Below are 18,859 nucleotides of genomic sequence, written 5' to 3' on the forward strand. Positions count from 1 at the left end.
AGTGTTTTGGTATGGACCTACGGTCCTCTTAGAATAAGAGCTTTTGAGTTCATACGTAGAGAGACGGTATAACAGTGTTTAAACCAGAAAATATTTCTATCAATCATGCAGTTTTTTTTCTTTTTTGCTAGAGATCGATCTATCAGGCATTTTTGCAAGAAGGAATAAATAATAAAGAATAAAGAAGTACGCTTTAGACGACCGGTGGGCATACGACATGTTCTGGCTGACATGATGTGTTGCTTCACGTTACCATGTCGGCGCTCTTCTCATCCCTTCGTGACTTCGAATATACTTTGGCATGTCCTTAGCCTTGCTCCAAAGAGAGAGAATATTCGAAAGCAATATCAATCCCAAACCCGAGGCCAGCCAACGGCACAAAAAAGCGAACTTGCTACCCTCGTCTGCGTTGCCTGCAAGCATTCCATGGGGTTCGCAAATTGATTTTGACCAGGTTGCATGCTTTTCCGTATTCCTTGGTTCCCAAGATTGACCACTCAACGTGCCATGCCGACTATGGAAGCGGACCGAGCCCGCAGTAAAACAAAACAAAGACCAAAGAGTTGACCACTAATACAACAGGCGAGAAAGGGCATAGGGAAATTAACAAACCCCCTTCACTGCTCTTTCTTTATAAATAAGAAGGCCAACGACCTTCCTTTCCTCAAAACAGAGTTCTCTTTTCTTTGCCTTGATCCAAAGATGAGTGTGGAAGTGCTAGACGGAGCGACAATCCGCAACTTTGTCGAGGATGAAGTGGCCTTCAATTCGTCAGTCGAGGACCGGTTCGCCGGCCTCGACACCAACCATGATGGCCTACTCTCGTATGCGGAGATGGTGAGGGAGCTGATGAGCCTCAGGGTGCTTGAGACCCACTTCGGGGTGGATGAAGTGGGATTGAGCTCTGACGAGCTGCTTCAAGTCTATCGTGGGTTGTTTGCTCGGTTCGATCATGATGGCAATGGAACAGTAGACTTGGAGGAGTTTCGGGCCGAGATGAGGGAGATTTTGCTCGCTGTGGCGAATGGGCTCGGATTTTTGCCAGTTCAGATGGTGGTGGAGGAGGACAGCTTCCTCAAGAGGGCTGTAGAGAGGGAGCAGGCTCAGAAGCTCACCGTTTGAACTTATCGCTCCGGGAGAACGTCCGGCCGCTGCCATTCTGATGATCATGCTTTTTGTTTAGCTCTTATTCTCTCTTCTTCTTCAACTAAACCTCCTACCTAGATATCAAGAATATTGAGTGTTTAAACTGTACAAGCTTATGAAGAAATAAAAGGTGGCAGTTTTAGATGTTATAGAGGACATCAAATGCTTGGTTTCATCAAAGGTTTCAAATTTAAGATGCTCGAGTGCTTGGTGAAGTTCTATGATTTCTAGTGAAAAAGTGCAGGCACAGGTAAAGCTAAATGATTGAAAAGTGTGAAAGTAGGTCATGTTTGTGTAAAGCAGAAAATAAAAGAGAGAAGGAAGTAGACTCTACAATTTACAGAAGTATAGTTGAAGTTTTGTTTTGATGTTTTCTTTATTTTTGGTTGAAAGGGAGATAGATAAGCACCCGGCTTTAATTGATCTGATCAAAAGAATAAAAAAAATTCAGAAGCTGCCGAGAGTAATCTCTGTTACAAATGGAAAGGAACAGAGAAAAAAGAATCTGAAAAAAAGCAGTGGAGCTCTGGCACCCGGACAAAAAATTTCTTCATCCAATCCTTTGCAACAATAGGAGTAGAGAACCTCACAAAATCAATCATAGCTTCTGGCAGCACACAATCCTGAAACGGTGGCACGCGGGAGTCTGAAACAATGGCACGCGGGAGTCTGAAACAATCCCTTTCCACTATTGACCTCTGCGTTCAATTCACTGATCAGGCTAGTAGACCTTGAAGTAATTGACTATTGATCCCATTCAACTAGTTCAAGTTTTGATAAATAAACTAGCTCAAGTAATCCTGAGATGCAGAAGGTGCAGCAAAGTCATTAATTGCTCCATGGCATCAAAGCTTGATCTTAAAGACAGCAATATGTTTATCCGACATTCCAAGATCCGAATTTATTGGAAGTAGCGCAAGATAGAATTTGTTTGTGATCCACAGGGTAAGGATTGAAGAGTTCTAGCATCCCTATTCCCTGCTTCTGTGACAGTTCTACCAATTAGGGGTCGAGGGTTCAAACTCTCCACCTATTTGAGACAGTCAAAGGACTTGGGAAACCTGCCAAAGTAGGAGTCCTGCCAAAGCACTACTGTATTGGTTCTTGAGGTGCTGCAAAAAGGGGCTGCTTTCAGAAGTGGTCTCATGAGAGGGAAGATATGCGGACCAAGCCATGACTGCGGGCCGAGACGCTGGCTGTGTCTTTTTCCCAGCTTTTTGCCATGGAGTGGAGCCGGAATGGGACTGTCAACTACTTCGTCGAGTTGTCCACTGAGGGGCCTCGCCGGGGACTGGATTTCGTTGCTGTCTTAAGTGAGGACCGACGGAGGGTGTTACTTTCTTTAATCGAGCTCTTCCAAGGTGGAACTGAGGCTGAGAGACTAGATGCTGCAACGTGAGCTTTATAGGGAGTTTTATGCAAAACTTCTCATGTCAACTCTGGAATTAGACTCGGCGGCCGGCGTGCAGCACTAGTTCAAAACTGACAGATGAGGAGGGCAGGGGCATTTTGGGCCTTTTCAAAAAAAATAAAAGGGGCTTAAGGATCGAAAATTAAACTTGGTAAAGATATTAGATGAAAGATTTTAAGACTGGTCAACCGGGACTTTTTGTTATAGCGGGGTCTTTTGGAGGGTGGGGAATTAATTACAAAGACTTCACTCCATTTCACTTTTATTACATTCTTTTGTTGATAAACTGGATTGCATACCACTCATGCTTTGTCACGAGAACACGGGCTTCCGCTTCATCCATTTGTATAAGCCAGACCGAGCAGTTGGAGGATAATTCTGTCAACCAGGTGATCGTTGGTAAGTTTAAAGGAGACTCTAATAACGAGAAAATTGCAGCTGGTGCATGGATTGACAACAGTTGTTCCAAGTCTCCAAGAGACTGCAGTGGAGGAGTCTGTCTTCCAACTACTTCCTGTTTGCGTGGAGGACTTGCAATCGCACAGACAACGCCCTCACCGCCCAAAACTTTCTAGTTTCGCACTCATCATGATCATATCCATCCTCATCGTTATCATCATCACCATTAGAGCTCGAGTTGCACGGGAATATACCACAAATCGCAGATCGAGGATATTGCCATAGACTGAATGACGTGGATGCTTTAACTACTGGAGTCACGTAAGCGGCATTATTCTCGTTTACTCTCCTCCGTCACCGTTGAGTACAGACGGAGAAGCCTTCGCTCACTCTGCAGACCTTGGAGATCTCCTCGGATCTCTCGTCGCAGCCACCATGGATGGTGGTTCGGGCATCCATGCGAGAAGCCGCCGGGTTCCAGGCTTCCAGCAACGGATGGCCGCAGGGTCCCCGGAGAGTAACGGGAAAGCGATGATAACAAGATGATGGTAAGTAACAGTGAATCCGAACGCCGTCAAAACGGTCAAAACGTCTAGTTTTGAGAAGGCTTGGGACCTCGTGAGGCTTACACGTCAGCGGATAGGAGGCGGAGCACGGGACCTCCTTGCTAAGCAAGGCAAGGCAAGAACGGAAACGACAAGTCGTACGAAGACTCAGAGAGGGATATCATTAACGTCGACCCTACCGGGCCCCCAACCTCCCGTCCACCGGTTGAGTCTGCTCACCACCCGGTGAATAACTACCATTTGGGCTTTAGATAGATTTCACTTTGGTCCGGTTTCTAAACCTGGTTTTAAATGAGGAAAATAATTTGCTATGAGCCCCCATTGTCCAAAAGAAAAAAGATATAGGAAAAGGAAGTAACCTAGTAAGTTAGGAGATAATTAGCTAGTTTAGAAATTCGAAATACATCGCTCTAAAGCTAGATTTGTTTGATTATTTTTTATGACTTGGATTAGGTTTTTGAAGCATAGCTTATTAAATATAAAATTTATTTGGTAAAAATAAGTAAAATATTGAAAAAGAAAAGTAAAAGATGGAGAAAATTTATATGATTTCATGAACAATTGTGTATAGACTTTGAATATTTTTCAAATCTATCTGCATATCTCCTATATAAGTTGTAATTATTATAAGATTACATGAATGAAGCATAAACAACCAGTTTTTGTATTGTTGAATAAATTATGATCATTTTTTGTTGTAATAAAAAATGCTTCTTTAGTTTCTATATGCATATTTACTCATGATTTATTGAAGAAGTTTAAACCCTCTCCAATTCTTAAAGCAACTAGATAATTTAGTTAGTCACTATAACCTTTACAGAAACTCATTCTAATTATTGCAATAGATAATAAGATTCAATTGTAGGACATGCTTGTTTGGTCACCATTTTCTAATATAATTCAAATAAACCTATATAGATTGTGAAAGATAACAACTACTTTTGAAGAATAGAAAAAAAATTAAATTTAATGAAAACTTCGATCTTGTTAAATTGCTTCCATAACTTTCAACCATATTCAGTCACGTGAAATAACAAGCAATCGTGCATTTTCCATGTGGCACATAATTTATCTTTTTTCTATTTTTGCTTCAAAATTTGATTTTACAAGATAAATTTTAATTCATTATCTTATTATATACCATTTCTATACTTGCAAGCCAAGCCTTACATTACATGATTTTTTTTAGTGAAAGCATAACTTAAAGATAACCTAAAGAAAAAATTTGGCAAAAATGTTACTAAGATTAATTTTTTTGAATTGGGGTTTTACTTTGAAATTCATGCTATTCAAGTTCTATTGTCTTGCACTACAGATATAAAATTAATTGCATTATCACAATGAAAGCATTTGATTGAGGACATTATAATCTAAGTCATAACAATAAAGATTGCAAATAAAAATAGAAAATAATAAAATTAAAATTTGAGATAAAAAGTATATAAACAAGAGAAAAACGAAGAAGTAAAAGAGCCATTTTGGAGGGAAGATATAAATTTCGTAAATAAATTAAAAAAAATCAATTATCAAAAAGGTCGAGTTAGATTTATCATTTAACATAATAAAAATCGATATTACATTTAAATTCAATCCTTGTTATGATTCAACCCCTGATATGATCAATCAAAATGCGCATTTAACTTTTTGAAGTCAGCAAGTGTCTCAAATAACTGTATCAAAAAGTCATTGCATATAATTGTAGCATGGGAGAGTGTGCCGAATTAAGACTAATTTTTATTCACCAGCAAAACATAACAATCCGCAAGCTTTTCAATTTAAATGCACAGAGGTAATCTCACCAGTCGTAACTAGATCCTGGTGGCCCAACCCGCAAGGGCGATGGCGTCAGTTTTGTCTCCTCGTAATTCGTGACACAAAATGAGGGCATTCCCGTCAATCTATTTTATTTAAGAGAGAGAGAGAGAGAGAGAGGAGAGAGACAGACAAGGAAGAGAGAGAGAGAAAGAGGAAGAGAGAGAGAGAGAGAGAGCAGGGACGAAGGCGGGGAAGGGCAAAGGATTTGATTTTTTTTTTCTCTCCTAATTTTGTTTGTCGTTAAATCGCCATTAGATGGTAGTTGGTGGCGATGGTGTCGGACCAAGACATAGCGAGCTGCGTGCAGTCTCTTCTCCGGCAGGCCGGCCCCAACGCCGTTGCCTCCGTTAACGGCGTCGTCCGGGAGCTGGAGGCCAAACTCGGCCTCGACCTCTCCCACAAGGCCGGCTTCATCCGCGACCAGATCGACCTCCTCCTCGGCCAATCAAAGGGCCATTTTGCCCTCCCACCGCACCCCCAATTCCACCCCCAACCCCAAGCCCTCCACCACCTCCACCCCCAATTCCAGCCCCCTCCCCCGGCCTCCTCCTCCCCCTTCACCCACCTCCCCCACAACCACGAGCTCTCCTTCCGCTACCCCCCGCCTCGCCTCCCAGCCTCCGCCCCCGCCGCGGCGGCGGCGGCCCAGCAGCAGCTCCGGCAGCAGCAGCAGCACCAGCCACCGCCGCTGCCGACGCCGGCCGTCCCTCAGCCAGCCGCGCCTGCCCAGAAAGAAAGGTGACTCCTTTTTGCTTCTTTCTTGCCAATTTTCAAATTAGGGTTTTGGTTGTTGTGAAAGTTGCGTGCTTTTTACTGATTAAAGTAAAGTTGCTTGCCACCCCCCCCCCCCCCCCCCCCCCCCCAAAAAAAAAAAGTATGTTATTTGCGTATGATGGGCGGGAAATAGATTTTTAGGGTAGAGTTATGGGTATGTGAGGTTTGGGCGGCAAAGTTGGAATTTGGAAGATTTAATACTTTGTGTTTCGAAAAAGAGAGATTTTTTCCATTGGGAAATTGCTGAACCTGGAGGTGGTGAAAGAGTAGAGTTTTGGCTGTTGTAAAATTGTGGATTTCTGTATTTAAAAATAATATTTGCTCTAATCTATGGATTTGGAGTGAATAATAAAATCAACTTCTTCATTATTTATGGACTGGTGCGAACGCGAGCGAGTGGCTCTGAAGGCGCGATCATCAGAATGAAGGGCTCTGATGTCCCCATCACTGAACTTGGTTGACTTGAACCTAAACAGCTCATAGTATTGTCTAAACCTTTTTCTATAGTTTTTGTTGAAGATGCTTGTAATTTTCAATATAGTCACATGGAAGCCTGTGCTATTGTCAAGTCAAAGTGGACAAGTAAGGGGATCATGGTGAAACAACTTCTCTTAGCAGCTGAAGGGATAAAAGTAGAAAGAGTTGATCAATGGTAGTGCAGTGTTGTGTCCTTTATAGGTTATTATATCGGCCTAATTGTTGATGATAGGGCACACTTCATTTGGAGCAATAGGTTATGGGATCCTTTGTTATTATGTGGTTAGCTTTTCTCTATATGATTACCCTTGGTAGATTTTTACAGGTTATTGCCTTGTTGGGAGAGTGGCAAGTTATATATGTCTATGATAAATGGTGCTTTGTGTGTTGGAAGGAAAGGTTGCTTGCAGTTGTCTGGTATCATCCATGAGTTCAACAATGTTTTGAAGAATTGTTCTATGGCATTATACCACTCGCGGGCTGCTATAGTACGTACCATGGTACATTTTGCACTAACACAAGGTATTTACTGGTACCAAAACACACACACACACACACAAAGAAAGGGTGCTGAAACATATTTAATCTTGGTATTGAGTGATACAAGGTGGTGTGGTCCGGTTCTTTTGGACTGTATGGGAAGGTTTAGGCCAGTTTTGTCTATGGAACAGATTCTATGGTTGTTGTTGATCCTTATTCTGTATTGTATGTACTGGTTGATAGGAGCGAGATTTCATATCTTGAACTTGACATTAATTGATGTAGTCTCAGGACTCCATCTTACTCCATCTTATATATAGTTTATGTTTTTTGTTGTTTCTGTGTTTTCCATCCAAAGCCATGTTAGGCTTGGATTTTCAATCGAGTTATGTACTAGTACTGCCAAGCAAAAAAAGTCTAACTAGGTGTGATAGGAAGCCTAACCTAACTCCAAACTACTACACTTAATTGCTTGAGCCTTAGCCTTTTTTCAATACCCACGATCATCACTCATCTCTAGGAACGGAGGAGGATGGATGATAATCTTGGAAATAGAATTGTACATGTTGAAAGTATGGAAGAAGGGAGAAAGGAAGTTAGAAAAGAAAAAAAAAAAGAGAAAAAAATATTGTTCACATGAACAGTAACCCAACCCGTTACTGTTCATGGAATAGTAACCCGACCCGTTAGTGTTCACGGAACAGTAACCCGACCCGGTTACTCCTCACAGAACAGTAACTCGACCTATAAAAAGAGGACAATAGCCAAAAAGAAGAAGAAGAAGAAAAAAAACCTTAGAAATGTGAGTGCCATCGTGGGCGAAGCCCTGAGAGATTCTTTTTCTTCTACTTTCATTCTGCTTCTTGACCTATTTCTTCTTGGAGCCATCTTCTTGACCCGGTCATCTTTCATCTCGATACTTTGGTGGAGCGCGTCCTGAAGATTCTCATTGGATTGGAGGGACCAAACTTGCAGAGATAATTATCCAACTAGTTCTATCACCATTTTTTGCCAATCCCTCATTTTTTCGTCCATCAATCATTATCTCCACCCACCATCATTACCATCGTTGCCATCTATCACATCCTTAGAACCCGAGAGTATTTGCAGTATTTATTTTATTGTTCTGTTGTGGTTATTTTCAGTTTGTTACACTAGTTATATTTTATTGCTTAGGCTTCATTAATAAGATATCTATTATGTTCTGTTTCACGTTCACATACCTCTATGATGATCTTTTGGGATGATAAGTTTTTGCTGAAGTGTCTAATCAATCGCACCATAATTGATTATTATGAAATCAATCTACACCTCTAGTAATCGATTATAGGTTGCACCATTAATGGATAGAAAGTTTGGAAGTTCATTATCTATCATATTCAGTGGAGATTTAAAGAAAGAGGAGTTATAAGTTTCACAATTTCATGCTCAACATAGAAAATCAAGAAAGGCGGAACAATTTTGAACTACCCAACTCAAGGTGTACTGAGCCATATGGGTGGCAGACCATGACGGTTTCAGCAATGAAATCGAGAAATCGGCGAGAGAGGAGGAGAGGGAGAAGAAAGGAGAAGAAAAAAGAGAGGAAGGGAGAGGGCATCACTTACCGGAACAGGGTTGAGGGAGGGGGTAGAGAGGGCTTTCGAAGCTCTCTCTCTTCCGTGCATCAGAACAGGGCGAAGCTCGTGTTTCGAAAGGAAACAGGGGCTTCGACCCCTTTTTTTTTGATTTTTTAAAGTGAAGCCGACAACCACTATTGACTTTACTTAAAAAATTTCAAAAAAAAGAAAATAATAAGTGAAATTGACAGTGGTTGCCAACTTCATTTTAAAAAAAATTAAAACATATTTGTACCAAAAAAAATTAAAAACATATAAAAAAGGGCTGAAGCCCTTGTTTTCTTTTGAACTAGGGACTCCGACCTTGTTCCGATGCATGGAGGAGAGGGGGCTTCGAAAGCCCTCTCTCCCCCATCCCTCGACACTGTTTTGGTGAGTGGCACCCTCTGCCTCTGTCTCTCTCCCTTCCTCCCTCTGTCTCTCCCTCTCTTTCGCTCTCCAGCTCCCCTCCCTCCACCTCTCTCTAAACCGCGTTCTCCCGCTCTCCCTCCCTTTCTCTCTCTCTCTTTATTCCTTTCTCCTTCTCCCTCTTCCCCTCGCTTGCCGGTTTCCTCATCAGTTCATGCTGGAATGGCACGACACGGGGCGTACTGTATTGTATCGCTAGCCTACCTGCAGGGGTGCTAGCTTCGGTATTGTGGATTTTGGTGAAAATACTTGGTTTTTGTTGAAGCATTCCCTTATTTGGAAGGGAAATGTTGGTTTTAGGAACTGCGAATGAAGAGCTTGTTTTCATCTTGCATTTACCTCTCCCTCCTTCCTAGGTAGACATATTTTATTTGTTATTTATGTTTTTTTCCTTGTTCCTCTTGATTTATTTATATTGCAACCTTTTAACATATTTATTGTTTATAATGCTATTCAACTACATGGTCTCCTTGCTTCTAAAAAGGAGGGTGAAGGAACAAGAATTGATAAGGCAAATAAAGATGGTGTATGAAAAAAATCCAGATGCAGTTTGCTGATTCATCTATGCAAGTCCCTGGCGCCCTAGTTGTAAACCCCAAAGTCAAAATTGTGAAAAATGAAGATATGTGCGTGCAGATATCTAAGCATGCCAATCTAAAGAAAACTCTTATTAGTATGATCTTGGCTTATCTTTTATCCCTATCTCACTCTCTTGTTCATACCCAAAACGGGAAAAGATGTTAGATGGGCGAAGGGCCATTCGTTTCCTAACAACAAAAAGGCGTACCTTTTATCCATCACACATTTAAAATACTGGGCTTTCATGAAGACATCAATAGCATTGCTTGCTTGTCTGATATTTGTTGTGCTTACTCACACTTGTGATTTATGTTTCAGTGCTCCTGCTGGAGTTAAGCGGAGAGGTGGACCAGGGGGTTTGAGTAAAGTTTGCGGCGTTTCACCTCAATTGCAGGCCATTGTTGGTGAGCCAACCATGGCAAGGACTCAGGTTCTTTCTGCTGACTCAACTTTTACTTTTGAAATGTTTATCCTTTTGTAAGTTTTGTAAAAAGCAATAGTCAATACTTTTGGACTTGTTTAAGAATATCAAATATGCACCTGTATCTTCTTTCAGATTGTGAAGCAGCTGTGGGCATACATTCGTAAGAATAATCTCCAAGATCCTAATAACAAGAGGAAGATCATATGCAATGATGAACTGCGTTTGGTTTTTGAGACCGATTGTACCGACATGTTCAAGATGAATAAGCTGTTAGCTAAGCATATAATACCACTTGAATCTACAAGTTAGTGCTTTTTTTGGTGTCTTAGAAATAGGCTGCAAGTTAGTAATACTAAAATCTGTTTCAATTTTTGCAGGAGATCCAGGTCCAGAATCAAAGAAGTTAAAGGCTACAGCTACAGAAGTGGTTTCTGCAACAGAACCTGATGTTGATCAATATCCTGTTGTTATATCTGATGCACTGGCCAATTTTTTTGGAACTGGAGAAAGGGAGATGCTTCAATCGGAGGCTTTGAGGCGTATTTGGGATTACATAAAAAATAACCGGTTGGAGGTTAGTGCCACTTATCTATATGTGAGACCATTTTAGTGAGGTTGAGTTGTCATTAGTCATTCTTTATAGCTTTTGAGCCTGTCCCTTTGACTTCAGATTTGCCTTTTGACTTGGTATTTTAATACTCAAAATTACATTATTTCCTTATCAGGTTTCATTATGAATTGATGCTTCCACATTTTACTTTTTTAGCTTGTAAACATGAAGAGCTTCTGCCATGCATGCATGCAACTGTGCCAAACAAAAATGATTCATTATTTCATTACTTACGAGATATCATGTAATGGCAATAGTGCTAGTTGTTCTTTTTGGTTCATATTAATCTCTTTGAATAAATTTTCTCTGCTTAGCTTTTTAGTTGTATACCTATTCTTTTACTTATTTTCTGTCTTTTTCTTTCATGTAACTTGTTTTCCTTCTACTTCTTTTCTTTTGTGTACTTTTTCTTTGCCTTTTCTTTGATCTCGAGCCAGACTCAACATCTCATAGTTTTCATTTTAACAATTTGTTTGTTTAATGTAATTTGTATTAGGACCCCATGAACACAATGGTGATTTTGTGTGACACTAAACTTCAACAACTTTTTGGATGTGAAAGCCTTTCTGCACTGGGGATATCAGATATGTTGTCATGCCATTTGTTCAAGCAATCGTAACACAGATGGCATTAACTGGTTAGATGGTCCTTACTCTATGCCTGATATGCACATGTTTTCTGCAAACTTAGATTTGCTAAATGCTTTCTATCTTGGCACCATGTGCTTGTTTATGTTTAGAAAATGACAATGAGCTTTTCTATGTAAGCAACTTTAATCTAGTTCTGTTTGATGGTTGATTTCTGGGGACTTAAAATGCTTTCAGAACATCAAAAGGAGCAACTTTACTTGGTTCAAATAGGTTAAAAGCTATTGCAACTAGGAGCTTTCTGTTGATGAAAATATAATTCAGCAAAGTCTAAAGAATGCGAACAGGATTAGTTTATCATGTTTAGAATTCTTGAATTTTGAGAAACTATCATGAAATCATGACTTCTGATGGTTTAGTAATGATTTTGGATCATATTCTAAAGTGAGAATTAAAAATGGAACTAGAGGCTAGAGGGAAAGTAATGAGGAACAAAGAAGATGAGAGGTAAAAGGAGGGATTGCACGTTGTTTTTTCCATAAAGTTTCACCATAATCTCTAAATCATTGGATCACTTATTTCCTTATATTGCCTAAGTTGCTTGAACCTCAAGAAACAAGAATCAAGTTTAGACCCTTAATTTAATCAAACTGATTTCTTTTTCTTTCTGAATTCACAAAGCAATTTACAACTAGATCTATAGAGTTCTGAGCACAATTTTCACTTCAATGATATGCATCCACTCAGTTATGTTTCCGGAAGAGTAGCAGCTTAAGGTATGAGTACATTGCATACAATAAGTAAAAAAGAGAAATAAACCGAAAGTAAACCTCCAAACAAATGTTTAGTTGAAACTATCATCTAAACCTTCAGACTACATCAGGTGATGTTTAAAAACGTAGGTATGCTATGAAGCCGAGTTGGATTTGATAGATTTTTCACAAAGTCTAGATTATCTCCTGCTCTACTCTGCTTTCGTTAAACTTGTTCTTAAAAAAGCAACTGGGAGAAGTTTTCTTTGCACCGTCCGATATCAAGAGAGAAAACAACACATTAACTAAAGAAATTTTCATCATCTAGATGCTAGTTTGCATCATGTAAATGCATAGAAATTATAGAAATATCATGTTGGTTCAAACAACAAATACATTGCGATCTCCAATTAAGGTAATGTTTCTAATTATTTCCTACCATAGTTTTGTGAATGACAGGTTATAATGTTCATGATATGGTTTCTTGAACTTCCTATGGAGAATTTGATTTATTAATTGTATTATGAAGTACCGGTTTGCTTACATTTCTTGATGTATTGGAGGGTTAGAGTTGCCAATTCGTTCACTATTCTTTTATATTGTACCAAATTTGCTTCTAATTCATTAATCTGGAGCTTAGTTTTAAAGTTAGACCCAAGAACCATCATCTCAGCCACCGAGAATAAGTGATAATGTTCTGCACGTTTATCTCTGTACTTCATTCCTTGTTTCTTCTTCATTTTCCTTCTCTTTTTAACACCTTTTTGGGTCATGAAAGATCAGCAAGTTTTGGCTTTCAAATTTGTCGGAATCAATCTTTTACAGACAATTACTCAACTAGGTTAATTTCTAAAACCAACTCTGTAATGCAATTGTGTTCTCCTTGGAGCTCTATTTCACATATGTTACCTTCATTGAAATGATTAATTCTCAGGTTTTTCATCATTTATATGCTAATGATGAAAAGTGCAATTGCACATGTCTATTCTTACTAAAATTAATGCTTTAAACTTTTTTAAATTTTCATGGCTGACTAGCTCTTCTTTTGTTTATATTGTATAGTTGAGTTTCACCTAATTGATATGATGCATTTGTTACATTGTTCTTAGATAGTTTCAATTGGTATGATTGGCATATCTGAAGATAAAAGAAATAACCGGCTTTCTTCAATTTTTCTATGCAGATGGAAATTACAGTGACATCTGAGTGATCTAACAATATAACAGATACTGATGAAAAAAAGATCATTTTGCTGAATGTGTTTTGATTGGTTGTATTTTATTATGTTTAACAAACCTTTTATTTTATGGGCAAGATGTAGTTTACTCTTTTGTAGTGGTAAAGAAAATGTTGATAGTTGTCACAGTATCCAATTTGAGTCTTCTTGAAGAATGTCAGCCTCTAGCTTCTGTTGTTGACAATGCAAAAGAAAAGGTCCATAGCATCTTCTGGCCTTGCGACAATACATACACTACAGATGCTAGCAGTGATTTCTGTATCCAGTTTGTTAAACAATTGAAATGAATCAAAACTATGTTTTAAGAAAAAGTAATTACATCTCAAATCCCTACCCGACCCTCGTTGGAACAAAAAACAAGAAAAATCGTCTAGGAGTTGGAGGGAGAAGGTAGGGGTCCTCCAGGAGTTGGAGAAAACAGGGCAGAGAGCAAGGGAAATTTATGAGGACCTCGCATGCTCCATGCGAGGCTTTGCAATCTTACCATTGGTTATTTTCGTGTTTTAAATTTGAAATATCTAGATCACAATGAAACAGCCATCAAGGCTTAACTATATATATATATTTATTTATTGAGGAAAATGGGATAGAAAAGAGTCTTATGGACTCGAGAAATTTTCGGCCACTAGAAATATGAGGATCATGGTTGTTGCGGAAATTAGATCTTGGCAACCAGTAGCATGTTCATCATGATCATAGTAGTCTTCTCTGCTATTAAGATGATGCAACACCAAATTATTTGAGTGGAGATAGCAGCAGCTATGGCCAAGCAAGCTTACCGTTAATTCGTATAAAGTCAAATTGTAAGCAGTATATAACGAAAAGAAAAGAACCAGCGGCTGGGCGAAGATAGGTTGAGAGAGGACAGCCATCGCCGCTCGTGCCGTCTCTATTTACCGAATGGTCAGCCCGATGCCGAGTCCTAACTGGATTTGGACTTGGGATTCCAGTAGTTATCCGTTAAAAGTTGGCTTATCCGCTCCCAAAGTTCAAGAGGTGGCTGGAAAGGGCACGCAAAGAATCGAACGAAGAGGACGCTCGATTAGACGAGAAGAATCGAAAGAGAGAAGTGAACAAGGAGGAGGAGCGGCTCCAAGAAGATTAGCGTCCAAGAAAGCAAAAAAGAGCAGCGAGGTGAGCCTTTCATCTTTCTTCCCTCATCCTTCTTTACTACCTCTTTTTTTCCTTTTTTTTTTTTCCTTCCCATAAACCTAGGGTTCTATTTTTGTGTGATTATACTCTTCAGTTTTATATGCTGACAAAAATTTCAGTAAACAATCCTTTCTACTAATACTCACGAAAGTTCTATTATTGCATTTATTTTCCAACGTATTGAGCTTCTATGCTCTTCTAATGTATATAGTTGGGTTCTTGGATTTTCTTTTCAAAACATTTTAGAAATGTATATTTCAAAAGAAAGTACTTCTTCTCAATTCTTTTTCGCAAATCGTTTGAACACTCTCTTTTCATCTAAATTATTATTCTAATTTTTTATAAAATTGGATTCTTGGATTTTTTTCGAATTACGTATATGCTGTGTTTTCCTAAATTTTGGTTCTTGGTTTCAGATCATTTAAAATTGTTGTGATTTTCATAAAAAAATGCGCTAGGTGAAAAATTACTTTTGTTGTTTAGGGGGGTAAATTCTAGTTCTTTTCATCATTACCATAACCTTTTTAGTTCTCTTTAAATTCCAACAATTACTTTCTACTAATGCCTTTGCAAAGACTCTTTAATTTCTTTTATTCCAAAATGTCTTATCTCCAAATGATATTTTCTAGTTATGTAAAATTGGGTTCTCTGAATTTTTTTTTTCCTCAAATCATTTAAATGCTGTGTTTTTATCAAGGAAGTATTTTTTTTCAAGTCTTCATAAAATTGGGATCTTGGATTTTTTTTGTCAAATCATTCTTCTATTATTTTTCATAAAAAAATATTTTCTTCTCCAAGACAACTGACATGTGAGTCAGCTGTTAGATACTAACAGTACTCCATGCATCTGCAAGCTGCTGGCATATTAGTGCTGAATTCCATATACCAGCGTGTGGTGATAGAATATGTTGACTAAAACCTCTTCTGTTGGCATAATAAGCATTTTAAGTGATCCTGTTGCTTTACCTGAATCACCAACAGTGTGAATTAAATTTATGATTTGAAGGGGCTCCAGTTTTCATTGAGGTAAAAGTAGTTTGAACTACCAACCCTGCTGGTTTTTGCAGTTGCAGTACTTCTTTTTTCTTTTTTAGTTTGATTTTTGTATGAGGTTTGAGACTGTATTATAAAGCAGGTTTAATTTACTCTAAAAGAAGATGATTTGATTTTCATAAACTCTTATCACTATTTTTACAGCTATATATATGTGTGTGTGTGTGTGTGTGTGTGTGTGTGTGTGGAGTCAGAGACCTTTAAGCTGTCTTAAAGTGCATCCAAAAGGAGTCGTCAGTGTCACATTAGACAAACGTGTTCTTAAAGAAGACAAGAAATACAACCATGAATACAAGACTAAGCAAGCAGTACAGGAAAGCAACCCTGCTCTTCCCTTCGAGAACACCTGATGGTACAATCTTATCAATCATGGGCAAAAAGATTTTTTCCAGCTTCTGCAAAAAAAATAACACTCATCAGTTGCCATTAGTGAAGGGGTTTCCCTCAAAATATTTTTAGCTTTATCTTATTTCCTAATCTTTACCAGTCATAGCAGAAATTATTTAACGAGGTATCTCGATGTTTACCGGTCCAAGGAGTTCCATGCGATGATGCAGTGACCCTAAAATATTCGTCTCTTTCCTGTTATTTCTTTCATGCAACAGGGTTAGTACGAGAAATATAGCTCTATATGATCTTGGTCGTTTTTTGTCATAAAAAACAAAAGGTTTTTAGTTCATCGACCATCAACTTTTCCTCACCTTACGAACACCATTCCATGGTAGATATGAGATGAGTAAAGGCTGCAACCAGGTAATAATGGCAAGCGACTCTCTGGCCATTCTGGAAGACAAAAATTCTCCTCCATTAAAAATCATAACATAATGCAAAGCTACCAAGTATAGCGTGCAAAAAATTTAAGCTAAAACCAAACCTAAACAACATTTTATTCCAATATCCACTCCCACATCCTTTGCCGGCTTGATCACCAACTGTATCCGGTTTGCCAGTAAGAAAGCATAGAAGACGTCGAGCACTTTCTGCAACAAACAACGCATCCGTTATTGAGAGTTCCAATACAAATCTAGTGCAAAGTTATATTGGCAGTCAGTTTGAGTAAGAGATTTACTCTTTACCTGACTCAGCTCGACAGGATCAATGGTTAAAAGAATATCCAAGTAGTCTCGACATTCATCAGCAGCCAAGTCTAATAATTCTTTGATGCTGCGATTCTTAATAGCAGAGTGCAATCTTATGACCCTCTCTATCTTGCGGAAATCTATTCCTCCGGGGCCTGATGAGGACTTGGCTCCATGTGGCACCAAGCAAGTACTTGGCTTCTTTATGGAGATGCTCTTCTTCAGTGGATTAGAAATGAAGGATTTAGGATGTGCAAGATGATGATATATGTGGGTGGTAACTAGGATTTTGCTCGTTTGGAATTGGAGGTGCGCAGTTGTGGGGAGGGTCGGCATGGTTTGGAAGCGTTTGGGTATGATTTGGGTGGATTGGAGGGGAGGGAATAGGTGTTTATGAGAGTAGGGTTAATGTTGTTAGATTTTGAAGAAAAGGAAAGGATAGGATGAAATGGAAGCAATGCTTCTCATGCATGCATGGGCAAGGCAAGCATGTTCCTTCCCCATCCTGATGGTCGTCCTGCACCCACTAAGTGGGCTAAAATTTGTGTGTCAGGCCCACTTGGGGTTCTGGTAGGCCCATGCGTGTAAGAATTAGGCCTCGTTTATCATTTCAAACAGGCTGGGTCAGTGTTCTCGGGCCTAAACTTAGACCCATGGTCAATGCTTTTTTGTCCGCTTACATTTGGTTCCCTGTGTATTTCTGATTTGGCGCATGGCTTGGGGGTATTTTTGTTAATGGACGCACTGAGTTGGGAAATTCCTAAGCTGGCTTGCTATGTCTGGCACCACATGTTCTTAAGTTGGGCTGGGCTTAGAATGCAAAATGTCAACCCGTTTCTACTAGTACTGGATTTATGTTCATAGCCTAAAGTGACCCAATTCAAAGTCGAATAGAGTTTTGGTACAGAGATTCCAACCTGACCTGACCTGATTGTAATCCATGTCCATAAAATGGAAAATCCAATCCAATCCTGTTTCACTTGAAGCATGCTTGAATGCAGGTTCGATTAGGGTTTAATTGGCTGGACTCATTGTTGCACTGGATAGGATTCGTCTTGTGACTTTGTCGGCCAAAATGAACTTAACATTTAACCTGACCCAATCTACTGGACTGATATGACTAATAGCTCGCACTATTTGGCTAATATAAATGCATGACAAACCAATTGATGCTATATCTTGGACACAGTTTGTATCACAGGTTTCTAAGAAGTGCAAGAACTTGCGGTGCCTTCCAATGAGCGTCCAGTAGTTCTTCAGATCCGCGTTCACCTCATTTGTGCATATAGGAAGGTCAAAAAGTATCTCTGGGATGGAGGGACTTAGAGAAGTAGGAATGGGATCGATGCTCTTGCCCAGGCATCCAATTCATTTAGAGAACAGAATTCATAGAGATCATAGGATTTAAGCTCATGTACCTGTAAACTCTGCGAAGTAAATCATGTTCTTTGTGAGAAAATAGCATGGAGTCCGCCTGACATGACATGGGTCGTCGACCACATGCAGACATGTCATCATTCAGATCATGCCATGAAACGTGACAGCTGATCAGATGATGGGCTGGGCCTCACGTCTAAATTAGATCTATTTGTTAGTCGGGCTTGACGGAAGGCCCGTGGCCAGGTGAGCATCGACCCCGGAAATTTGGACGCTAATGGTGTTGGGGCCCACAACGTCCACCGCCCTCCTCAAAGTCGAATCCGATCAGACTTCCCTGTCGTTTGGTGCGAGTCCATCCTTGGGTGGGTTCAGAAAGGGTGACAAGGACACATGTTGTGACGACTACCAAACAGAGGAGAGAACAAAGCAGCTAAAATATAAAACTTTCTGAAAACAATATATTATGTGCATACTTGGCAAAGTACATCCTGCCATCGTGACATGCAGTTCAGCCACCTAATGTGTCCATTGCTAGCGGGAACATTTTAATTGTCATTAGTGTGATAATCAGATCTAACATTTAAGGATATGTTTGGTCTTTTCCGTATGACTAAACTAAAAATTCTGTAGAAATTGAACCTGATTCATCTAGCTTATATTTGCTAAAAACCTGTTCAAACCAGTCCAAATTATAATCTTTAAACTGCAGAAAGAAAAAAAAAAGATTCATGAAACACTTGTTTTCTTTCCATAAGATTTAGATTGGATGGTGTTTAGTTGATATAGAGCGTGCTCAAGTAGATGGCCTAATTTGCAAATTCTCAGGCTTTCGGTCTAATTCTATGAAAATATCTAAATAGGCTCTTAAGCTTTAGAGAAATATAAACTTAAATTTAATCCTAATGCTACAC

The 18,859-nt window shown here is 39.3% G+C and overlaps 3 protein-coding genes across 5 annotated transcripts; 2 read left to right on the forward strand and 1 right to left on the reverse strand.

Moving 5' to 3' along the window:
- Positions 1-648: 648 nt before the first annotated feature.
- On the forward strand, positions 649-1,309 carry LOC103711362 (uncharacterized). Its single transcript, XM_008797473.4, has one exon. The coding sequence runs from the start codon at positions 703-705 to the stop codon at positions 1,120-1,122; it is 420 nt and encodes a 139-aa protein (XP_008795695.2). The 5' UTR covers positions 649-702; the 3' UTR covers positions 1,123-1,309.
- A 4,124-nt stretch (positions 1,310-5,433) lies between these two features.
- Positions 5,434-13,415, forward strand: LOC103711361 (uncharacterized). Of its 2 annotated transcripts, XM_017843849.5 has the most exons (6): positions 5,438-6,075; positions 9,993-10,104; positions 10,231-10,402; positions 10,476-10,672; positions 11,205-11,345; positions 13,231-13,415. In XM_017843849.5, the coding sequence occupies exons 1-5, from the start codon at positions 5,609-5,611 to the stop codon at positions 11,325-11,327; spliced, it is 1,071 nt and encodes a 356-aa protein (XP_017699338.3). In that variant the 5' UTR covers positions 5,438-5,608; the 3' UTR covers positions 11,328-11,345; positions 13,231-13,415. The 2 variants fall into 2 exon arrangements, with proteins under 2 accessions (XP_026662132.3, XP_017699338.3); XM_026806331.4 differs by lacking the exon at positions 11,205-11,345 and having other exon boundaries at positions 5,434-6,075.
- A 992-nt stretch (positions 13,416-14,407) lies between these two features.
- LOC103711365 (uncharacterized) lies at positions 14,408-17,406 on the reverse strand. Of its 2 annotated transcripts, none has more exons than XM_039128207.3 (5): positions 16,566-17,406; positions 16,364-16,469; positions 16,191-16,272; positions 16,017-16,071; positions 14,408-15,884 (listed from the first exon to the last, which is right to left on the reverse strand). In XM_039128207.3, exons 1-5 carry the CDS (start codon positions 16,902-16,904, stop codon positions 15,735-15,737), a joined length of 732 nt encoding a protein of 243 aa, XP_038984135.2. In that variant the 5' UTR covers positions 16,905-17,406; the 3' UTR covers positions 14,408-15,734. The 2 variants fall into 2 exon arrangements, with proteins under 2 accessions (XP_038984135.2, XP_088563303.1); XM_088707177.2 differs by having other exon boundaries at positions 15,746-15,884; positions 15,974-16,071.
- Between the last annotated feature and the right edge of the window lie 1,453 nt (positions 17,407-18,859).

This window comes from Phoenix dactylifera, chromosome 11 (genome assembly GCF_051530095.1).
Source record: "Phoenix dactylifera cultivar Ajwa chromosome 11, Ajwa_hap1_PhDact_Kaust_v1.1, whole genome shotgun sequence".
NCBI lineage: Eukaryota > Viridiplantae > Streptophyta > Magnoliopsida > Arecales > Arecaceae > Phoenix > Phoenix dactylifera.

Coding starts and splice junctions, on each gene's coding strand:
- LOC103711362 (XM_008797473.4), top strand. CDS start 703: ATGAGTGTGGAAGTGCTAGACGGAGCGACAATCCGCAACTTTGTCGAG.
- LOC103711361 (XM_017843849.5), top strand. CDS start 5,609: ATGGTGTCGGACCAAGACATAGCGAGCTGCGTGCAGTCTCTTCTCCGG. Junction 6,076..9,992: donor GCGCCTGCCCAGAAAGAAAG/GTGACTCCTTTT, acceptor TTTATGTTTCAG/TGCTCCTGCTGGAGTTAAGC. Junction 10,673..11,204: donor TAAAAAATAACCGGTTGGAG/GTTAGTGCCACT, acceptor AATTTGTATTAG/GACCCCATGAACACAATGGT.
- LOC103711365 (XM_039128207.3), bottom strand. CDS start 16,904: ATGCCGACCCTCCCCACAACTGCGCACCTCCAATTCCAAACGAGCAAA. Junction 16,072..16,190: donor CATGGAATGGTGTTCGTAAG/GTGAGGAAAAGT, acceptor AAGAAATAACAG/GAAAGAGACGAATATTTTAG. Junction 15,885..16,016: donor GCATGGAACTCCTTGGACCG/GTAAACATCGAG, acceptor TTTTTTTTGCAG/AAGCTGGAAAAAATCTTTTT.